Genomic DNA, 24,446 nt, shown 5'->3' with positions numbered 1-24,446 from the left:
GCCTGCTGGTGAGTGGGCTGGACCCACAGGCCCAGGGCTGAACCCACAGGCCCAGGGCTGAGGTTTTCCGGGGGCTTGTGTTAACCCATTGGTGGGTGAGACAGGTCTAGAACAGGCTTACTGGAGGGAGGGGCTGGGGATTCTGAGGCTATTGCCTGCCCACTGTGGGGTGGAGCTGGGTTCCGGGGTCTCTGGCTATAGGACTCTGGGGGTCCCAGACTTGGCGCCTGCTCACTGGTGTGTAGGGCTGGGTCCTGGGCCCTCTGGTGGGCAGGGCCATGTTCAGAGACGGCCATGTGCTCAGGCAGTCTTAAGGCAGCCTATCTGATGGTAAGTGGGGCTGCATCCTTGCCCAGTTAGTAGCTTGGCCTGAGATGTCCCAGTACTGATGCCTATGGGCTGGTGGGTATGGATGGGGCTGGATCCTAAGGCTAATAGGCTGGAGGGAAGATTCCAAAATGTTACTTACCAGCAGCAGTCCAGGTAGAATGGACTCCCCCAAATGGCTGCTGCCAGCGTCTGTGTCCCCAGGGTGAGCTGCAGTTGCCTCCTGCGTCTCTGGGAGACTCTCCAAGATAAGCAGGTAGGTCTGCCTCAGGCTACTGTCAAAGGACTGCTTCTGCTCTGATCCTGAAACAGGTGAGACTTTTGTGTGCCAAAAAGAGTCTCCTTTAAAAGTGGAGACTCTATTTCCCACAGCTCTCTGGGACTCCCAAAAGTAAGCCCACGGGCCTTCAAAGACAAACATTCTGGGGTCTCATCTTCCCGGCCCAGGACCGCTGGCCTAGGGAGCCTGAGGTGGGGCTCAGACCCTTCCCTCCTTGGGGAGAACCTCTGTAACTGTAATTCTCCTCCTGTTTGTGGGTTGCCCACCTGGGTGCCCATCTTGACTGTACTGTGACTCCTCCCTTCCTGTCTTGTCGTGGTTCCTTCTTTATATATATAGTTGTAGAAGATCTTTTTTGGTAAGTTCCAGTCTTTTTCATTGATAGGCGTTCTGTAAATAGTTGTAATTTTGGTGTTCCTGTGAGAGGAGGTGAGCACAAAGTCTTTTTAGTCCTCATCTTGCTGTGCTGTTCACTGTGGCTCTTTTCCTGTTTGCTGATGTGAAGTAGCTGCTCAGCTAGTTTTCAGGTCTTTTTGCAGAGGAAATTGTTCAATATGTACCTATAGATTCAGTGTGTCTGAGGGAAGCGGTACATTCAGGATCTCCCTAAGTCACCATCTTGGAATCTTAGGTTTGGTCTCTATCTCCCTCTGCAGGGAAGACAGCTAACTGAATGGCCTGCCTCTTGTTTCAGTTCTGTTTGGGGCTTCCTTGGTGGCTCAGATGGTAAAGAATCTTCCTGCAATGCAGGAGGTCTGAGTTCGATCCCTGGGTCAGGAAGATCCCCTGGAGAAGGGAGTGGCAACCCACTCCAGTATGCTTGACTGGAGAATCCCATGGACAGAGGAGCCTGGTGAGCTATAGTCCATGGGGTCCCAAAGAGTTGGACACGACTGAGTGATTACCACTTTCACTTTCAATCTGATCTAAGAAGAGATTTTTCCTGGTCTAAGAAAAGATTTTTCCAGTGAGAGGCTAACTCTGTAAATCACCTATAAAGTAGCAATGAGGTGACTTTACTACTCAGCTGATGACGGGGAAGCAACTGAGCCTGGATTCCGCCTCCTGTTGAAAACCCACTCAATTTTCTCAGTCCCACAATAGGACAAGCCCCCACCCCATCTTCTGGGTGTATAGAATTGTATAGAATAGAAATCTACAGCTCCTCCAGAAAGAAAAGCCCCTCTAAACAGATAGCCCAAGGCATTTTGAAAATCCACTGGGACGTCCTGTATTTCATTTGGTACCTCTGTACGTAGGGCTTTGGTGATGTGGTCTGACCTGAGCCAGGACCTGGAGGTCAACAGCAAAGGGCAGCAGGAGGACACCCACAAGAGGAGGCCTGGGAGCAGAGGGCCATGGCGAGGGGGCAGTGAGGGCCAGAACTGCTTGCTGTTGCCCCCTTCTGGGGGCCAAGCGATGTCCCCTACTCTTAAGACCTAAGCCACGGGTTATGGGGAGATAGAAACTGGGGGTGACGAGAGAGGAAGTTATTAAGCACAGTGGTGCTTTGTTGACTTGTATATGCAAGAGGGGTCTTGGGTAACCACAGGGCTCAGGGTATTTGCAAGAATAGTTCAAGTGCTCACTTAATTTGGGCTGTTTACAGGGAAGTGGTTTCCACAGCGAGAGGAGGTGAGAGATGGGTGTCATCCTGGGACCACACTTAGTTGGTTCCTTCTCATTAGAAGCCCTGCAGTCATAGTTTCCCCCAGCAGAAACTTTTGTTATTCCACAGCTGTTCTCACGGCAAAGACGTGGCCTTTGCAGTGACTCCATGAGTCTTGAGCAGCACGCCTCACTTTAAACCACACCCAGGTAGACAGAGTTGCATGATCCCAAATTGGGCTGCAGAAATGATGAGAGGGTGGGACGCCTTTCAGACACTCACTAGTTCAAGAGAGGCTTATCAAGGGCCTCAATACGCACAAAGCAAAAACATGTTACGTATGTATGTATATGCTCAGTCACTCAGTCATGTCCGACTCTCTGTGGCCCCATGGACTGTAGCCTGCCAGGCTCCTCTGTCCATGGAACTTTTCAGGCAAGAATACTGAAGTGGGTTGCCATTTCCTACTCCAGGGGATCTTCCTGACCCAGGGATCCAACCCACTTCTCTTGCATCTCCTGCATTGGCAGGTGAATTTCTTTACCACTAGCATCATCTGGGAATGGTGCTAACATACATGCTGCTGCTGCTGCTGCTAAGTTGCTTCAGTCGTGTCCAACTCTGTGTGACCCCATAGACAGCAGCCCACCAGACTCCCCCATCTCTGGGATTCTCCAGGCAAGAACACTGGAGTGGGTTGCCATTTCCTTCTCCAATGCATGAAAGTAAAAAGTGAAAGTGAAGTCACTCAGTCGTGTCCGACTCTTAGTGACCCCATGGACTACAGCCTTCCAAGCTCCTCCATCCATGGATTTTCCAGGCAAGAGTACTGGAGTGGGGTGCCATTGCCTTCTCTGGCTAACATACATAAGGAACCTTAAAATGATCTTAAACTTTGACCAAGATAATCCATGTTGAGGAATAAATTTCCTATGTAAACCCATTTAATTTTTTAAATTTACCAAGGCTAGATTTGTACCCCAGGATGTGATCTATGCTGGAGAATATTCCATGTGCACTTGAGAAAAAGGTGAAATCTAATATTTTGGGGTGAAAAGCCCTGTAGATATCAATTAGGTCCAACTGGTCCACTGTATCATGTAAAGCTTGTGTTTCCTTGCTAATTTTTTGTTTGGTTGATCTGTCCATAGGTGTGAGTGGGGTTTTAAAGTCCCCAACAATTATTGTGTTACTGTTAATTTCTCTTTTGATTCATGTTGATGGATGGCAAAAAAAAAATCACAATATTGCAGCGTAAATTATCCTCCAATTAAAATAAATTAATTAATTAAAAAAATGAAAACATACATTTAAATATGGAAAAAAAGTTTATGCATAAGAATATTTTGTCCCCAGCATATTGATAACAATTTAAAATTAGACCTAGTCAGAAAGAGAAAAATATCCTACATTAATGCATATATATGGAAGCTAGAAAAATAGTACTGATGAACCTATTTGCAGGGCAGGAATATGGACACAGAGGTAGAGAATGGACTGTGGACACAGCAGAGAAAGGAGAGGGGGGGACGAGTTGAGAGAATAGCACTGACATATATGCACTACGGTGTGTGAAATCGCTAACTAGTGAGAAGATGCTGAGTAGCACAGGGAGCTCAGCCTGGTGCTCTGTGACGACCCGAGGGGTGAGATGGGGGCGGGGCAGGAAGGAGGCTGAAGAGGGAGGGGATGTATGTATACTTACGGCTGATTCACATTGTCGTAAGGCAGAAACCAGTGCAGCACTGTAAAGCAACTATCCACCAATCAAAAATAAATTTTAAAAAAAGTTTGAAAGGAGAAAAAGAAAAATAGACCTAATTTAAATTGTTTACAATATGAAAATGGTAAAGAAAATTATGGTATCTTCACTTGGTTTGCTATTAGGCAACCTTTTCAAACAATATGATGACATGGGAAATACTTATATTCTAATGATGAGCTTAAAAAAAAATCCAAGATGAAGATTGACCCATTTTGGGACTGGGGAGGTGGTTAGTTCCATTCAGTATTTTTTGTGGATACTGTTCCCAGGAAAAAGGGAGAATAGAAGGAGCAAGGATAGTGTGTCTCCCGTCATCTACCCTTGGTCGATTTAATAATAAAGGGTTCTCCTCTCTTCCTCAATATGGGCAGTTTCAGTAATGATGACTCACTATTCTGAGAGTTCTCTTGATTGCCACCTTCCCCCATCTTCTGCTTTTACAAAGCAGGGTGGGTAGTGTTTGTGGCGGGACCAGTTCTAACCCTCTTAGCATGTTCTGGAATGAACACTAGGCCTATTTTGGGGTTGTGACTTTGCCACCATGAAGAGCTTAATGTCTCAGATTTGGGTAATAGTCATTTACAGAGCAACAGGAAATACACAAATCAGCATCTTCTTGAGAATTAAGTCATTCTGGAAGGGGGAAGACTAACAGTTTATTATCTAGACAGCAAAGGAAAAACATATTTATCACACCTTAAGTGTTAGTGTTGTTATCTCAAGAAAGAGAAAAAAAAAAGACAGGAAAAAGACAAAAGACATGTTTTTCCTGACCACCATCTACTCTACGTCCTTCTTGATATCAGAAACCCACAATTCCTTTGGGAAGCCACTCTATCGCAAAGTTCTCAGATTTTAAGTTTATGTGAAATTCATCTAACCACAATCCAGGATATGGTTTTTCCAGTAGTCATGTATGGATATGAGAGTTGGGCCATAAAGAAGGCTGAGCACCAAAGAATTAATGCTTTTGAATTGTGGTCCTGGAGAAGACTCTTGAGAGTCCCTTGGACTGCAAGGAGATTCAACTAGTCAACGCTAAAGGAAATCAGTCCTGAACATTCATTGGAAGGACTGATGTTGAAGCTGAAACTCCAATACTTTGACCACCTAATGTGAAGATCAGACTCATTAAAAAGGACCCTGATGCTGGGAAAGATTGAGGACAGGAGAAGCAGGCAACAGAGGATGAGATGGTTGAATGCCATCATCGACTCAATGGACATGAGTTTAAGCAAACTCCTAGAGATAGTGAAGGACAGGGAAGCCTGGTGTGCTGCAGTCCTTGGGATCGCAGAGTCGGACATGAGTTAGTGACTGAACAATAACAACCTTAATTAGCTTAAGCAGATCAATGAAATGCATCCCCTCAGCCACAGCAACTGGTTAGGAGTTGGATTTCTGACATGTCAGTCAAATCCAAGAGAACCCAGTGATTTTTTTCCAGTGAAGACACAGCCTCTTTCTTCCCTGAAGAAAATGAACAAGAATTCATGTAACATGATGACCTAGAGAGGTGGAATGGGGGAGTGGGTTGGAGGGAGGCTTAAGAGGGAGGGAATATATGTATGTGCTCTGCTGTGCTGTGCTTAGTTGCTCAGTTGTGTCCAACTCTTTGTGACCCCAGGAGCCTGCCAGGCTCCTCTGTCCATGGGGATTCTCCAGGCAAGAATACTGGAGTGGGTTGCCATTTCCTCCTCTAGGGGATCTTTCTGACTCAGGGATCCAACCGTGTCTCTTACGTCTCTTGCTTTGGCAGGCAGGTTGTTTACCTCTAGTGCCAAGTGGGAAGCCCAGAAAGGGCTTTAAAACCCGACAACTGTTGTCAGTAATCTGGAGTCTCAAAGGGCTGTGAATGCAGATATTTATTTCTACTTCAATCTAAAATTAATGTGAATAGACTGTTATATTTAAAGTGGATAATTAACAAGGACGTACTGCGTAGCACAGAGAACTCTGCTCAGTGTTTTGTGGCAGCTTGGATGGGAAAGGAATTTGGGGAGAACGAATACATTAGTCACTCTGCTGACTCTAGTACACCTGAAACTATCACAATATTATTAACAGGCTTTACCCCAATGCAAAATAAGAAGTTTTAAAAAAAGTTAATGTGAATAGAGACAAGGAGATGAGAGACTTAACAGGAGAGCAACCTGGGCTCTGACTGGGTCCTAAGTCCCCCTCCTCACCTCTCCTGTGAAATATTTGCTTATTTGAAGTAGACAATCACCTGCTTGTAAAGGAGCAGGTAAGAGGTAGCTTTGGGCATCAAATATTCATCACTTCTGCATGTTGCCCCATCTCTGCAGGGGCCAAGATAGAAGCAGAGGTCTCCCAGCCCATGGCTAGAGGTAGGGGTGTAAGGGGTGACTGTGGTTTTGAAGGCTGTGCTAGGAGACACACGTTCTCAACCCCAGATAAACTGCAAGATATATGACTAGACAAGCTCTGTCTTTTGGGTTATCAAGCTCATGGAATTGATCGGAAGCAAAGAGATCAGAAGCCTGCTGTTACTAGAAGGGTGTTACTTGCCAGAGAAACTACAAGATCACTCCAAAATAGCTGTAAGCTGCTCAACACCTAGGACAAACTCTAGGCTCCTAACTCACATGGTCAAGAAGTTGGCTGCCCCCCGGGAAAGGGCTTCTCCTCAGCACGCGTGTGTGTCCAAGGAGGACAGTCCCCAGGGAGGTCAACCAGAAAGACCGACCAAGGACCTCAGTCAAGCCTTGGACTCTGAAATGCCCTATACGTTAGTTAGCAGTGCAGTTCCCATGCTCTCCATTCTCCTTGCTCTCACACTCTTTGTTCACAACACTTGTATTGAGGGGGTAGTGGGCACAATTGTGCTTCTGTTTGCCTTTGGGCTTCCAGACCGTGAGAAGCAGTTCAGCATAAATGAGCAGATTTTGTTTGTCCTAAGATGCTGGAAACCAACAGAAAAGAAATGGTGACACCTCCACTGCTTCTTTGGGGACAAAGCTCTTCCTCCCATTCTCCTGATAGAATCTTCACACTTGTCACGGGTTGACCGGTGCGGTTTTAGGGGAATGGGGCATTTCTTAAAGGAAGGGGATTGTAAAACGCTTTTGGGAAGGAGCTCCATGTGTGTGTACATGTATGTGTGTGTGTGTGTGTGTGATAGGAAAGCCTTGGGTGAAAGGATTTGTTCCTTGCTTTGTTCTCATTTGATGAAAGCCATTATGAGGACTTCCCTGGTGATACAGTGGATAAGAATCCACTTGTCAAAATAAGGGACATAGGTTTGATCCCTGGTCCAGGAAGATTTCACACACCACAGAGCAACTGAGCCCATGGGCCACAAGTCCTGAAGCCTGTGCGCCTAGACCTGTGCTCTGCAACTGCAATCAGAAGCCTGTACACAGCAATGAAGAGTTAGCCCCCACTTGCTGCAACTAGGGAAAAGCCTGCAGGCAGCAGTGCAGACTCAGTGCAACCCAAATAAATAAATAAATAAATACATTAATTGAAGAGACACATGTACCCCAATGTTTATCGCAGCACTGTTTATAATAGCCAGGACAGGGAAGCAACCTAGATGTCCATCAGCAGATGAATGGGTAAGAAAGCTGTGGTACATATACACAATGGAATATTACTCAGCCATTAAAAAGAATACATTTGAATCAGTTCTAATGAGGTGGATGAAACTGGAGCCCATTATACAGAGTGAAATAAGCCAGAAAGAAAAACGCCAATACAGTATACTAACGAATATATATGGAATTTAGAAAGATGGTAACGATAACCCTGTATGTGAGACAGCAAAAGAGACACAGATGTATAGAACAGTCTTTTGGACTCTGTGGGAGAGGGAGAGGGTGGGATGATTTGGGAGAATGGCATTGAAACATGTATAATATCATATAAGAAACGAATTGCCAGTCCAGGTTTGATGCATGATACTGGATGCTTGGGGCTGGTGCACTGGACGACCCAGAGGGATGGTATGGGGAGGGAGGGGGGGGGTGAGGATGGGGAACACGTGTACACCCGTGGTGGATTCATGTTGATGTATGGCAAAACCAATATAATATTGTAACGTGATTAACTTCCCATTAAAATAAATAAATTTATATTAAAAATAAATACATTAATTAAAAAAAAAACTATTATGACATCAAGACTGTGAGCTCCCCTGAGCTCTATTTTCTTCATGCCAACTTAGAGCCCCAGCCAGAAAGTAGTTTTGATAGATGGAATATCATCCATCAAAGGGTAGCTTTGATGATCTCAACTTTGATGATCAAAGTTGAGAATGGAAAGGTGAGCAATACATGTTTATCAAAAAGTAAACCAAATTTAAAATGACAGACTTGTGGTCCAGTGGTTAAGACTTTGCCTTTAGTACAGGGGTGTGGGTTCATTCGATCCCTGGTCAAGAAGTTGAGATTCCCCCATGTCTCATAGCCATAAAACCAAAACATAAAACAGAAGCAATTTGTAACAAATGAAATAAAAACTTTAAAATAAAAATTTCTACATTAAAAAAGTACAGAAAATAGTCTCTATTCCTTTAAAGAAAAAAGAATAAAAATTCCATTTCCTCTAAGAAACCACCATAGTTAGCTATTTGATATGTATCTTTCCAAATACGCCTTTGCAAATATGTGTTTATAGTTGTTGAAAGTAAAAATAATATTGCTGTATATGTGTAGTTGTGTAGAACATGTGTAGAGTATCCTTGCATTTACTAGAGGTAAACAGATATCTTTTGCACCTAATATTATGGACAATTTCCACAGACATAGATGTGTGTTATCTTTTTTACCAACCACTGAATATTGCATTGGTGGACACCTCATTTCTCTACTGATTTTATCTTCTGATTGTTTAAGTGTTTGTTTCCATTTGTTTGATGTTTGTAAACCATGCTGCAAAGAATATCGTTGTGTCTGTATATTCCTGACCTCTGGTTGTGTTGCTTCAAAACAGATTCTTAGAAATGGAATCAGCACAAACAATATTTTGGTCCAACAGGATAGGCATCTTAATGTTTGCATATTGAAAAGCAGAGACATTACTTTGCCAACAAAGGTCCGTCTAGTCAAGGCTATGGTTTTTCCAGTGGTCATGTATGGATGTGAGAGTTGGACTGTGAAGAAAGCTGAGCGCTGAAGAATTGATACTTTTGAACTGTGGTGTTGGAGAAGACTCTTGAGAGTCCCTTGGACTGCAAGGAGATCCAACCAGTCCATTCTGAAGGAGATCAGCCCTGGGATTTCTTTGGAGGGAATGATGCTGAAGCTGAAACTCCAGTACTTTGGCCACCTCATGCAAAGAGTTGACTCATTGGAAAAGACTCTGATTCTGGGAGGGATTGGGGGCAGGAGGAGAAGGGGACGACAGAGGATGAGATGGCTGGATGGCATCACTGACTCGATGGACGTGAGTCTGGGTGAACTCCCAGAGTTGGTGATGGACAGGGAGGCCTGGCGTGCTGCAATTCACGGGGTCGCAAAGAATCGGACACGACTGAGCGACTGAACTGAATTGAATGTTGAATTGTACTCTAAAGAGTTTGATCACTACAAATCTAAACTAATTTGGGTATGAAAATTAGATTATTTTCAACAAAATGAAATAATTGTGGTTCATAAAAGTTAATATCTGTTTGATTTTCGTACAAGTCTTCTGAATTTCTCTTTCTTCTACAAACAGGACTCTAACTATAAAACAGGCAATCTATTAAATAACCGAGCTTTCACAGTAAACCTATAAACAGAATCCTGTTCCACATGTAGGCTGGTTGTCTTTTCCTTCTCTAACATTAATCATTTATTTTGTGGAGCACGGATTCTAGGAAAAGAATGTACACTATATCTGTTACCTTATGCAGATATACAGCACATTTGGAAAAGAGAGGTGAATTCTAGTGACTATTTCCGTGGTTCTCAGCTGTTAACATTCATGTGGAATGGTTGATAAGCTTGGTGGAATATCAACTCTCAGGGACATACCTGGAAAATTCTGATGTAAGGGGCTTAAACAATCATTGCTTGAGACTTGAATACAGGTGAATTGCATTTGGGGAAATAACCTGGTTGGTGATGAAGAGCAAAGTCTCTCGTTATGTCAGAATCTAGCTTCAGAACTCAATGGTGCTGTTTGTTCACTTGCTGTGTGATCTTGTCCAAGTTGCTTAACCTCTCTGACCCCACAGCCTCAGTTTACTGTTCCATCAAATGATAATTTAATAGCACTTAGACTATATTATTTCACTGTGAGGATCAAATGAACACAGCAGAAAAAGCCCTCAGCCTGGGGTAAATCTCATGTTAGCTGTTGTTATTAAGAAAGTTTGATTTATCATAAATATATACTACAGATACTCTTCTTAATGGTATCCATTATGATTTGATACATAAAATACTCACAATTTCAGTGTTCTGGAAATGTGAGACACACATTCCAGTGTGTTAACTGAAAAAAAAGGCACAGTCTAAAAGTTGAGAGTTAAGATTTATTGGTGGGCAAAACTGAGCACTTAAGCCCAGGATGCAGTATCTCAGATAACTTGGAGAGACTGCTCTGTAGAGGCAAGGTGAGGAGCCAGGATAGACATAAAGGAGTTTTTGCAATGAAGACCAGGTAGCTGGGACATCCAAAGATTCCTGCTAATTAAAGAAAACCAGATATCTCAAGTTAAGGAATTTAGCCCTTTTGTACATATGGGGAGAGGCAAGAGGGTGGGGTCACTGAAATATTCCTGTGATGTACACCTCTGCTGTCTGAGTGTCTTCAAGGTGAACTGTTGGGGTGACTGTAGTGGTTGACGGCTAGATGCTGGGCATCCTGTTTCTATCCTGAGTTCCCTCAGGGCTCACTGTCAGGGCAGCTGTAAAGTGATGGCTTGATGGTTGCAGCATCCTTCCTTTATCGATATGGCAGTCACCATTGTTCAATCACAACTGTCAAACGGAGTAGCTGTATGGCATGTAGCCCCCTCTTCATCTTTCTCAAGTTCCCTCCATTTCCCATCTTCCTATTCTTTAACTTACTATTTCTTTCAACCAGTGATTCTTTTTTTAAAACTTATTTTTAATTGGAGAATAGTTGATTTACCATGCTGTGTTAGTTTCTGCTGTACAGCAAAGTGAAGTAGCCACACATATACACATATCCAGGCTTCCCAGGGGGTGCTAGCCATAAAGAATCTGCCTGCAATGCAGGAGCCACAGAAGATGCGGGTTCGATCCCTGGGTCAGGAAGATTCCCCTGGAGGAGGGCACAGCAACCTACTCCAGTATTCTTGCCTGGAAAATCCCATGTACAGAGGAGCCTGATGGGTCCATAGGTTCCAAAGAGCCAGATACAGGTCATTACAGAGCACAAAATAAAAGTTCTCTGTGCTATACAGTAGGATCTTACTAGTTATCTTTTATATATAGTAGTATGTATTTCAGAGAAGGCAATGGCAACCCACTCCAGTACTCTTGCCGAGAGAATCCCAGGGTCGGCGGAGCCTGATGGGTTGCCGTCTATGGGATCGCACAGAGTCGGACACAACTGAAGAGACTTAGCAGCAGCAGCAGCAGCTGTATGTATTTATCAATACCAATCTCCCAATTTATCCCCTACCCCTTTTCCCCTTGGTAATCATGTTTGTTTTCTGTATCTGTGACTCAGTTCATGTTTTGTAATTGGTTCATGTGTACCATATTTTTTAGATTCCGTATATAAATGATATCATATGATGTTTGTCTTTCAGAGAAAGTCAACCAGTCATTCGGATTTGCCAGATAAACAAAACCAAACTCGAAGCTAGTTTACTTTCTGAAGGAGCATCTTTATTATTTCGCTGGGCTGAACACAACACTGAACAGAAACCTCCAGTACACAGTGTCGGTCTTGCAGCATTGGTGCCATCTCCTCCTCTAACAAGCTGGCGACAGTCGCTCAACTGTCTCCACAGTGCAAGTGAAGGTGGGGCGGGAAGGCTGGTGAAAAGGTATCTTGGGACCTCTTGGAGCAAACAGTCCCAGACCCCAGTGGGGCATTGAAATTAAATTACAAATATTAAATAGTATATATAAATAAGTTGCAATTTCAGTTAGGGACGAGTCCCAGAGTGTGGCTGTTTGACAACAACCAGCGCACAGGAGAGGTAGCTATGGAGGCGACAGGGGTGCTCCCAAGGCTCAGACCCCCGCTGCTCAGTCAGGCCCCTGAGGTCACTTCGTTCCTCAAAGCTTCCAGGCCACTCAGGGATTCAGCTCCAGGTCGGTGATGTATTCCTGGACCCAGTCCTCAGTGGGGTTGGCACAGACCTGCCGGCCTTTTTTGGTCTGGAAGCTGTGGAGAGGAGTGGAAGGATTACACACTGCGGAATGCAGTGGGGGGAGGCGATCCTGGGGGCCCGCTCACCCCCAACTCTCTGTCCTGAGCAGCTCAGCCCTCCCAGACTCTGTAAGCCTGGCCAGGTCAGGTCACTCCTCAGAGACACAGGTCCTATATATTTGATAAGCCCTGGAGGGCTGGGCCTTCCACGATGGCTCCCTTGACCTGTCTGTGCCTTTGGGTGCTGACCCCCACCCCTACTCCCCACCCCCAAATCCCCCATCTCCCCAGAGGCGGGCAGGAAGACTGGCACTTACATGACGCCAGGCTTGGAGCACTGGCTGCTGGTCTCAAAATAGTCAGCTACGATTTTGCGAGAAAGCTGCCGGGCGACATAGGAGAAGCAGCAGGCCGTTGGGGTGTCAGCGCCAACTGTGGAGGAAGGGACAGATTGAGCCTGAGTCATAGTTCAGATGAAAAGGCAAGACCCGTGATCTGTGAGAGTGTGAAGAAGACTCACAGGAAGAGAAACAGCCCCACTCAGGGTGCAGACTGGGAGACCAGTCATTGGGAGGCGCTGGGGATTTTTGCCTAGAAATTTCCCTGTCTCTGTCCTTTATTTCTATCTGAACACTTCTTCCTTTTTGACTCTTCACTGTGGGCTCTCTCTTATCACATCTCCCTTCAGGAATTTGTGTCTGGGTCAGAAAATCATTAGCCTTTGGCTCAGTGGTAAAGAACCCGCCTGCCAATGTAGGAAACACAAGAGATGCGAGTTCAATCCCTGGGTCGGGAAGATCCTCTGGAAAAGGAAGTGGCACCCCACTTTGGTATTTTTTGCCTGGGAAATGCCAGGACAGAGGAGCCTGGTGGGCTACAGTCTACAGGGTCACAAAAAAATCAGACACCACTTAATGACTAAATAAGAAGTCACATCCCAGCAAAAGAAAAAAGCTTGGCTGTCTCTCATAAGACATCCAAAGGACAAATTCTTGCGGAGACCTAGGAGGGGTTACTGGAAAACTAACACCACTGGGCAGTAACCAGATTTGGACTCTGCCTTTTACAAACTCATTTGTTTAGGTCTCAGTTTTGCCATCTGTAAAATGGGACTATAACTCCCTCACCCTGGCTCTAGATCTGAGGTTCCCTTTAAAAAGATTAAAAATCTTGAAGAGAACAGCCAAGATGTTTTGCAACCCTTAAAGAGGTTCTCTGTTTTCTCTTGGGGGCTCTCAAGGCCACAAGATTGGCGTGGGGCCCCCCTCAGCTACTACCCAGACTCACATGGTGCCGAGAAGACCTGGCTGCAGAGGGCCATGGCGCAGAGGAGAACGGCGAGAGCAGCCACGGGCGCCTTCATGATGCTGCGAGACGGAGTGTGGGCTTGAGCGTCAGTGGAGCCGAGGTGGGACTCGGTGCTTGCTGCTGCCTCTGTCCTTCTGCAGTGGGAGACCATCTCCCTGGCTCTTTATAAAGGCAGCCCTGGCAGATGGGGAAGTGGAATCTGGGGGTGAGGAGGGAAAATTTTAAGCATAGCGGTGCTTTCACGCGGAGTGTTGCACAACTCAGGGTCCCCGACAACCACAGGGCTTCAGGATATCCAAGAATAGCTTCTTTCTGCTATAAGTGTCAGCCCGCAACACATGACTTATTCTGGTTTCATGTGAGGAAATGGTTTCCCCTGTGAGCGTCTGGAGAGGGGTATATGTCCACCCAGGGCTATTCCTGTCTGGTCCCTGCCTCTAACACATTCTGTATCCCAGACTTTTCCACAGAACTGAGAGTGCTGTGCTTCTTCAGTTGCTCTAACCACACGAATAGGGCAGGCGCGATGTTGCCCGGGACAGTGGCCCAAGCCTCTTTTGGATGGAAGGAACTGAATTAAGGAATTCCCGCCAGAGGACCAGGAAGCCTGAGGTCATGTTTCTGTCATTTGCCCATTCATCAAACAGTCACCAAGTGACCAGGGCCACTGGGTTAAATGCTAGTTGAAAATCATAAAGAGAAATTAGATGTGGGTGTTGTTAATATGTCAGGAGCCTAAAAATATTTATGCCCACTAATCTAGAGACCACATTTCTAAGAAAGAGTTCTGAAGAAACAAGCCCAAATACGGAGGTGTCTTCAGAGAGGAAGGTGCTGACCCCAGCGTCACAACTTGAAATAAAGAAATATAAATTTTTCCCTATCAGGGGATGATAAAGTAAGTTAGGCTATATCCACTGTAATATTTCTTATTAAACCATTAAACTAAATGAAGTAGCAAAAATATAATCAAAACCTCAGTTGTCAAAAAGTAAGATAAAAAATGTACTAATTGTATTAAATGTACTAATTGTACATTAGTACTAAATGTACTAATTATATACAGAATCATACAAATATATATGTGTACATACACATACATGGTATTAGTATATGCGTATTATACATATTAATTGTAATACACATTAATTGTATTAATATACTAATTGTACATTAGTATTAAATGTACTAATTGTATACAGAATTACTTCCCTGGTGGCTCAGACGGTAAAGCATCTGTCTACAATGCGGAGACCTGGGTTCGATCCCTGGGTTGGGAAGATCCCCTGGAGAAGGAAATGGAAATCCACTCCAGGACTATTGCCTGGAAAATCCCATGGACAGAGGAGCCTGGTAGGCTACAGTCCATGGGGTCGCAAAGAATTGGACACGACTGAGCGACCTCACTGTTCACTATATATGTGTACATACACATATATGGTAAATAGTGTAACCAAATATGTGTGTGTGCAAATACGCACATAAATATGATCTAGGAATGGAAAAAATAAAAAGCATTAGAAATAAATGCTCAAAGCATCAATAGTACTTATAGTTGTGTGACAGATGAATGGATGATTAATTTTGTTTTCCTCTTTTTCTGGAATTTTCTCATTGTTTTGTACTAAAAATGTATTACCTTCCTGGCCAGCCCACACATTTATGGACACATTCTGTCTTAGAGCATTTACAATACAACCAGTTGGAAAGCAGATTGTTGTCAGTGGTTCAACTTAAAAGAATTTTTGGATGAATACACTAAGGTTTCTTTCGAATACCTTTGCTGAAATGAAGTCTTGATTTCCATTTCTCTGAATTATTTTGAGGAATATCGTGCTCATGCTAAGTCGCTTCAGTCTTGTCCTTCTCTTTGAAGGGGGTTTCTTTACTACTAGCACCACTTGGGAAGCCCTTCAGGAACATAAGTCTGAATTTGGCATTACTTGAGGAACATAAGTAATGCCCAATTCAGGGCAGTTTTCCTTTCCTATTCTTTTCAACTCATAATTTCAATGGTGTGAAAGGGCCTACTTTCTCAGCCAGACATATATTTTCTTTTCTGTCTTTTATTATTTTATTATTATCAGTGGGCATAGGCCACCTCTGGTGGTTCAGATGGTAAAGAATCTGTCTGCAACACAGGAGATGCAGGAGACACAGGTTCGATTCCTGGGTCGGGAAGATTCCCCTGGAGCAGAGATGACTGAAACAGCTGAGCACACACGCATACACATAAAATGGATAACTAGTGGGTACTTACTGTATAAATCACATTTTTACATTGAAAAATAGATTTAGTTCTTTCCAATGACCTTTTGAAAAACGTTACTGATATAATTGCTTTACAATGTTGTGTTAATTTCTGCTGTATGGCAAAGTGACTCGGTTATACATACGCTGTTCTTTAGCTGCTAAGTTCTGCTCAACTCTTTTGTGATCTCACGGACTGTAAGCCCGCCAGGCTCATCTGTCCATGGAAATTCCCAGGCAAGAATACTGGAGTGGGTTGCCATTTTCTTTTCCAGGGGATCTTTCCGACCCAAGGATCAGACCCACATCTCCTGCTTGGTAGGCAGATTCTTTACCACTGAGCCACCTGGTAAGCTCCACTGATACAGACGTGTATATCGTTGTTGTTTAGTCACTCAGTTATTATGTCCAACTCTTTGCATAGACTGTAGCATAGTCTTCCCTGTCCTTCACCATCTCCCAGAACTTGCTCAGACTCGTGTCCATTGAGTTGGTGATGCCATCCAACCATCTTGTCCCCTGTCATCCCCTTCTCCTGCCTTCAATCATTCCCAGCATCAGGGTCTTTTCTGATGAGTCAGTTCTTCACATCAGGTAGCCAAACTATTGGAGCTTCAGCCTCAGCATCAGTCCCTCCAATGAATATTAAGGATTGATTTCCTTTAGAATTGACTAGTTTGATCTCCTTGCTGTCCAAGGGACTCTCAAAAGTCTTCTCCAACACCACAGTTGAAAAGCATCAATTCTTCAGTGCTCAGCCTTATTTATGGCCCAACTCTCACATCCATATATGACTACTGGAAAAAAAATAGCTTTGACTATACAGACCTTTGACAGCAAAGTAATGTTTCTGCTTTTTAATATGCTGTCTAAGTTTGTGATAGCTTTTCTTCCAAGGAGCAAGCATCTTTTAATTTCATAGCTGTAGTCACCATCTGAAGTGATTTTAGAGCCCCCCAAAATAAAGTCTGTCACTGTTTCCATTGTTTCCCCATCTATTTGTCATGAAGTGATGGGACTGGATGCCATGATGTTAGTTTTTTGAATGCTGAGTTTTAAGCCAGATTTTTTACTCTCCTCTTCCACTTTCATTAAGGGGCTCTTTAGTTCTTCTTCACTTTCTGCCGTAATGGTGGTGTCATCTGCATATCTGAGGTTATTGATATTTCTCCCAGCAATCTTGATTCCAGCTTGTGCTTCATCCAGCCCAGCATTTCGCATGATGTACTTTGCATCTAAGTTAAATAAGCAGGGTGACAATATATAGACTTGACATACTCCTTTCTTAATTTGGAACCAGTCCATTGTTCCATGTCTTGTTCTAATTGTTGCTTCCTGACCTGCATACAGGTTTCTCAGGAGGCCAGTAAGGTGGTCTGCTATTCCCATCTCTTTAAGAATTTTCCAGTTTGCTGTAATCCACACAGTCAAAGGCTTTAGTATAGTCAATGAAGCAGAAGTAGTTTTTCTGGAATTCTCTTGCTTTTTCTATGATCCAACAGATGTTGGCAATTTGATCTCTGGTTCCTCTGCTTTTTCTAAATCCAGCTTGAACATCTGGAAGTTCTCGGTTCATGTACTGTTGAAGCTTAGCTTGGAGGATTTTAAGCATTACTTTACTAATGTGTGAGATGTGTGCAATTGTGCAATAATTTGAACATTCTTTGGTGTTGCCTTTCTTTGGGATTGGAATGAAAACTGACCTTTTCCAGTCCTGTGTCCACTGCTGAGGTTTCCAAATTTGCCAACATATTGAGTGTGGCACTTTAACAGCATCATCTTTTGGGATTTGAAATAGCTCAGCTGGAATTCCATCACCTCCACTAGCTTTATTCATAGTGATACTTCCTAAGGCCCACTTGACTTCCCATTCCAGGACAGCTGGCTCTAGGTGGATGATCACACCATCGTGGTTATCTGGCTCATGAAGATCTTTTTTGTACAGTTCTTCTGTGTATTCTTGCCACCTCTTCTTAATATCTTCTGCTTCTGTTAAGTCCATGCCATTTCTGTCCTATATAGTGCCCATCTTTGCATTGGTATCTCTAATTTTCCTGAAGAGATTTCTAGTTTTTCCCATTCTATTGCTCTCCTCTATTTCTTTGCACTGATCACTGAGGAAGGCTTTCTTATCTCTCCTTGCTATTCTTTGTAACTCTCCATTCAGATTGGGTGTATCTTTTCTTTTCTCCTTTGCCTTTCACTTTTCTTCTTTTCTCAACTATTTTTAAGGCCTCCTCTGACAACCATTTTGCCTTTTTGCATTTCTTTTTCTTGGTGATGTTTTTGATCACCAACTCCTACAGAATGTTATGAACCCCCATCCATAGCTCTTCAGGCACTCTATCAAATCTAATCCCTTGTATCTATTTGTTACTTCCACTGTAAAATCATAAGGAATTTGATTTAGGTCATACCTGAATGGCCTAGTGGTTTTCCCTACTTTCTTGAATTTAAGTCTGAATTTTGCAATAACAAGTTCATGATCTGAGCAATAGTCAGCTCCTGATCTTGTTTTTGCTGACTATATATACAAATATATATGTGCATATATAGCATATATACTATATATATATATGTTCTTTTAAATTATGGTTTATATTTTCTAACAATCTTTATCCTCTAGATGCCCCCAGTCCAATAGGAGCAGGTAGAGTATAAACAGGCAATCATAGCACTTAGCAGAAAGCACTAAAATTCTTAGGAGATAAATAGAAGAAAGTTCAGAACAAGAGGAGGAGGCAGTCATAGGCTTCCTTGAGAGGACAGGGAAAGGTGTCCCAGAAGGGATAGAACTATTGGTCTTGAAAGTGACACAGGATTTCAACATACAGACAGTGTGGCAATAGATGACTTGACCAGCTGATACAGAGTCACAGGTGTGAGATTGCTGCATCAGAGAGAGAAGTGGGTTGTTCTGATTCAGCTGCAGGATGGAGGAGCAAATAAGAGCGAAGAAGTTCAATTTGGGCCAGTCCAAGAGGGCTTTGAATTCTCCCAAAGGAGCTAGAATAATGGAGGAAATAAGACATAAGCCAAGTGAGACCACACCTTAGGAATTCTGTCCTTCCTTTGTCTGTACAGTTACTTCTCTTAAAACACATGAGCCGTGTTTCCATCCATCTCTATGATTCCTGATGCTGGTCCTGAGGGAGGTGAAGCAAAGGCAAGATTTGGGGCAATAGCAGATTTCACTGGGGCTGTAGCATTCAGCTGTCTTTCTTTGTTACTGTCAATTAAAAACAAATGGAGTCTATCACCTGCTTCATTGGAAACCTAGTCATAGGCAATGCCTCCTCCTCACACCCACCCCGCTCTGCTCCAGTCCTCAATCAATTCCTCGAATTGCATTCCCTTCTTTACTCTTCAGGGAACCCCCTTCACACTCGTGATTCAGTTTCTGCAAGTGGATGAATTTGAGTTGAGGAGGGTGAGAAGGAGGAAATGGAAACTGCTGAATCAATCACATTTCTGATAACGGACCTTATTATCTACCTCTACCATTACTGTACTTTCCATGTTGGGCAATAATTAGTTACCTAGGTAGCTGTCTCTTCACAAACTTAGAAGATGTTCTGTTGATTTTACTGATTTTTTATTTTAAAGCAAATTTATTTTTATTTATTTTAAAAAATTTTTTATTATTATCATTTTTTTTAACTTTACAATATTGTATTGATTTTTGCCATTCATTGACATGAATCCACCATGGGTGTGTTCCCCATGTGTTCCCCATCCTGAACCTCCCTCCCACCTCCCTCCCCATCTCATCCTGCTGGGTCATCCCAGTGCACCAGCCCCGAGCATCCAGTATCATGCATCAAACCTGGACTGGCGATTCATTTCACATGTGTTAATTTACATGTTTCAATGCCATTCTCCCATATCATCCCGCCCTCACCCTCTCCCACAGGGTCCAAAAGACTGTTCTATACATCTGTATCTCTTTTGCTGTCTCGTATACAGGGTTATTGTTGCCATCTTTCTAAATTCCATATATATGCATTAGTATACTGTATTGGTGTTTTTCTTTCTGGCTTACTTCACTCTGTATAATTGACTCCAGTTTCATCCACCTCATTAGAACTGATTCAAATGTATTCTTTTTAATGGCTGAGTAATACTCCATTGTGTGTATGTACCACAGCTTTCTTATCCTTTCGTCTGCTGATGGACATCTAGGTTGCTTCCACGTCCTGGCTATTATAAACAGTGCTGTGATGAACATTGGGGTACACGTGTCTCTTTCCCTTCTGGTTTCCTCAGTGTGTATGCCCAGCAGTGGGATTGCTGGATCATAAGGCAGTTCTATTTCCAGTTTTTTAAGGAATCTCCACACTGTTCTCCATAGTGGCTGTACTAGTTTGCATTCCCACCAACAGTGTAAGAGGGTTTCCTTTTCTCCACACCCTCTCCAGCATTTATTGCTTGTAGACTTTTGGATCGCAGCCATTCTGACTGGAGTGAAATGGTACCTCATTGTGGTTTTGATTTGCATTTCTTTGATAGTGAGTGATGTTGAGCATCTTTTCATGTGTTTGTTAACCATCTGTATGTCTTCTTTGGAGAAATTTAAAATTAAAAATTTTTTTTTACTGAAGTATAATTGATTTACAATGTTGCATTCATTTCTGATGTACAGCAAAGAGATTCAGTTATTTATATTCTTTCATATTCTTTTCCATTAAGGTTCACTCCAAGATATTGCATATAATTTCCTGTGCTATAAGTAGGTCCTGTTGTTTATCTATTTTATATAGAGTAGTTTGTTTCTGCTAATCCCAAACTCTTAATTTGTCCCTCTTCCTGTTCCCTTTGGTAATCATAAATTTGTTTTCTATGTCTGCGAGTCTGTTTCTGTTTTATAAACAAGTTCAATTGTACCATATTTAGATTCCACATATATGTAACATCATATGATATTTGTCTTTCTCTGACTTACTTGACTTAGTGTGACAGTCTCTAGGTCCATCCATGTTTCTGCAAATGGCCTTATTTCTTTATCCATTCATCTGTCAATGGACATTTAGGTTGCTCTCCTGTCCTGGTTGTTGTAAATAGTGCTGCTTAAACACTGGGGTTCACATATCTTTTCAAATTAGAGTTTTCATCTTTTCCTGATATATGTCCAGGAATGGGATGGCTGGATCATGCAGTAACTCTATTTTTCATTATCTACGGAAACTCCATATTGTTTTCCATAGTTTTGCACCAATTTATATCCACCAGCAGTATAGGAGGGTTCCCTTTTCTCCATACTCCCTCCAGCATTTATTATTTGTAGACATTTTAATTATGACCATTCTGATCAGTGTGAGGTGATACCTCATTGTGGTTTTGATTTGCATTTCTCTAAAAATAAGTGATGTTGAGAATCTTTTCATGCGCCTATTGCATGTCCTGTTGATTTTAAACCAAATTCATGCCATGTCTTTGTGGATTTAAATAAAATTCTAGCACATGGTGATTATAAAATGGTTAATTTTCTGACATAACCTCTAATTCTTATAATTTTGTTCTTTTTAATTCAGTTCAGTTCAGTTCAAAGGTGATTTATTGAATATAAAATTCTCTCTTAGTGATTATATGTTTGTAAGATTTTTCATACAATCCTAAAACCATAGTTCTTGGTCATATATGTTTTTATTTGAATCAGAAAAAAATATACTTGTATACAAAGTATGTGCTTCATATGTACATATTGAATGAATAATGTAAGGAAGCTGTAGGAAGATTGAGCTGGAAGGGTCTCAGAAATTTCCTAATTGGTAAATTGATGTTCCCAGGTGAAATAACTTGTCCAGGATCACAGAGTTAGAATCAGTCAGCTTTATAGTTCAGCTGTTTTTATTGTTTAGTTGCTAAGTCATGTCCAACTCTTCTGCAACCCCATGGACTGTAGCCCTCTAGGCTCCGCTGTCCTTTGGGTTTTCCAGGCAAGAATACTGGAGTGAGTTGCCATTTCCTTCTCTAGGGGATCTTCCTGTCCTAGGGATCAAACACATGTCTTCTGCACTGGCAGGCAGATTCTTTACCAATGAGCCACCAGTAAGCCCTTACATTTCAGTATCTGCATTATTTAACAGTGCATCTCCAGCAGTAAACACAATGCCTTAATACGTATTTGGTGAACAAATGATTCATTGATTTGACTGACAGCATGTATTATGCCCAAAGTCTCACTATGGAATTGAAATACTGATATTATATAAAGGCTCAGAAAGGCCGTGGTGTCAAGGTCTTGATTTTTGGGGGCTACCCAAGATCTCATAGGTGATGAAGTCAGAAAGTAGCCAACAATCAAACTGGTGGATCTTTCAGCATGGAGGGGTTTGATTTGAGTGTGAGGTTTCTAGCTCATTCCAGCCTCTTTGAGGCCCCACTTCGGCCTAGCAGAACATCCCCAGCCAAGAGTACAGGGAATTCTGGCTGAATAATCCAGGTTCTGCAACACCTCTGCCTCATCCTTCTCTGCTCACCTCCTCAGTGTTTCCCGTGCCCTGGCCCCGACGGATTGGTTTCCTTCTGGTTTCCAGCCCCACAGCTCTACATCCCCAGATATCAATCTCAGCTCTTTCCCTCCAGCGGCAGTGGCTCCATGGAGGGGCTCACTGATAATGACACCCGTGTTTCGCCTAGCCTTGGTCTGCTTTTTTCAGCTGTGGTCCATACAGTCAGGTTGCAGCAGGCTTGGCCCTGCCTTTCACGTGGGCAGAGACAGTATCCTGAGGGCCCCTTTCTAGCATCCTAGAGAGACAGTATCTTATCGATGCAGTCCCTTCTTTCTGCAGCCAGACCCTATCCTATCTTGAGTTCTTCTTGTCATTTTCCTCTGGCCATCGTGTGTGTGTGTGTGTGTGTGTGTGTGTGTGTGTGTGTGTGTGTGTATGTACACGTGCATAGAAAGCGGGGTACACATCTTGGTACTGAATTAGATCCTTCCACCTGTCTGCCTGCTCCTCCCTCTGTAACTCAGTAAAAAGCATGCCCTCTTACCAAGTTTCCAAACCAGAAACCTGGAAGTCACCCTTGACTCCTCCCTTCTCCTCATCTCCTCCATCCATTCAGCCACAGACTCTGCTGTATACTTGAAACTGAGTGTATCTACGTCTCACCTTTCTCATTGCCTCTGCTGTTAGGCAGGCCCTCATCACGTCTTGCCATGACAGCTGTAAGAGTGTCCTGTCAATTGTTTTTTTCCCTCCAGTTTTTGCCTCTGTTCAATCTGTCCATCACGAGGCATTTAAAGTGATTTTGTTCAAGTCAGTCTCTGTCTCTGTTGAAAACCCTTCAAAGAGTCTACACTGTTTCCAGCATGAAATGGAAGCTTCCCCTCTTTGACCTGACTTCTATTTCCCCTTTGGCCTCATCTCTTGCCACCTTCAGACTTCCTGGAAACAAAGACTCAGTTCTCTGAACCGCATGCGATTCCTTAAAAGTGCAGGTCTCTGCTCTGCTTTTTATGAATGAAGTGTCACTTGGTAAAGCACAATTCCCCCTTCTTGTAGATCACAGGGCAGAGTGAAATACTATATGTTCGATTATATCCCATGACAGCTGCAGAGCTTAGTATTTAGAACAAATAAAGGAAACCATTATTTAACTCCCTTAATTTTCTATGGAAAAGAGAGAAATCCATGACTCGCACTGTTTAAAGACATGCAAAAGGCAAAACTGAAAGACATTTTACATCATAATAACACAACTCCGGCAGTTAAGCTTTTGACACGTTTATAATAAGCACTCGTTTTCTGGTTTATTTATGCTCTGGAGTCACACTTCCTCCGTGTCATTTCCAAATTTATCTGGTGTGAGCTGTGTGTTCTTCCCTGGGTTACTTACCTCTCTGTGCTTCAGTTTTCTCATGTGTGAAAGGGGATAATAACAGTACGTACTTCAGAGAACTACTGTGAGGATGAAATACACCCAGTTCAGTTGCTCAGTCGTGTCGGACTCTTTGCGACCCCATGCACTGCAGCACTCCAGGCTTCCCTGTCCATCACCAACTCCCAGACCTTGCTCAAACTCATGTCCATTGAGCGGTGATGCCATTCAACCATCCCATCCTCTGTCGTCCCCTTCTCCTCCTGCCTTCAGTCTTTCCCAGCATCAGGGTCTTTTCCAATGAGTCAGTTCTTCAGATCAGGTGGCAAAGTATTGGAGTTACAGCTGTCATATGAGTCCTACCAATGAATATTCAGGACTGATTTCTTTTAGGATTTACTAGTGGGCTGCAGTCCATGGGGTCGCACAGAGTCGGACCACGACTAAGCGACTTCACTTTCCCTTTTCACTTTCATGCATTGGAGAAGGAAATGGCAACCCACTCCAGTGTTCTTGCCTGGAGAATCCCAGGGACAGCGGAGCCTGGTGGGCTGCCGTCTATGGGGTCGCACAGAGTCGGACATGACTGAAGCGACTTAGCAGCAGCAGCAGCAGTGAAATATATTAGTGTGTATAAAGGCTTGGAACATCACTGGCTCATGGTAAGTGCTATGTGTTCGTTACTATTATCATTATAACTAAAATATTTCAAGTAATCTATTTTATATATTTTAAAAAGTACAAGTCTCTTGTCTGAATGACCCCACTCTCACACTCTTTTC

At 43.1% G+C, this 24,446-nt stretch overlaps 1 protein-coding gene across 1 annotated transcript; it reads right to left on the bottom strand.

The window, feature by feature from the left end:
- Positions 1-12,202: 12,202 nt before the first annotated feature.
- On the bottom strand, positions 12,203-13,714 carry CCL3 (chemokine (C-C motif) ligand 3). Its single transcript, NM_174511.2, is given in 3 exon segments — positions 12,203-12,297; positions 12,600-12,714; positions 13,570-13,714. Coding segments are annotated over 3 exon segments (282 nt in total). The 5' UTR covers positions 13,646-13,714; the 3' UTR covers positions 12,203-12,206.
- Positions 13,715-24,446: the final 10,732 nt, after the last annotated feature.

Source organism: Bos taurus, chromosome 19 (genome assembly GCF_002263795.3).
Source record: "Bos taurus isolate L1 Dominette 01449 registration number 42190680 breed Hereford chromosome 19, ARS-UCD2.0, whole genome shotgun sequence".
Classification (NCBI taxonomy): domain Eukaryota; kingdom Metazoa; phylum Chordata; class Mammalia; order Artiodactyla; family Bovidae; genus Bos; species Bos taurus.
The sequence above is the reverse complement of the archived record's forward strand: the minus strand, read 5'-3'. Positions and strand labels throughout refer to the sequence as shown.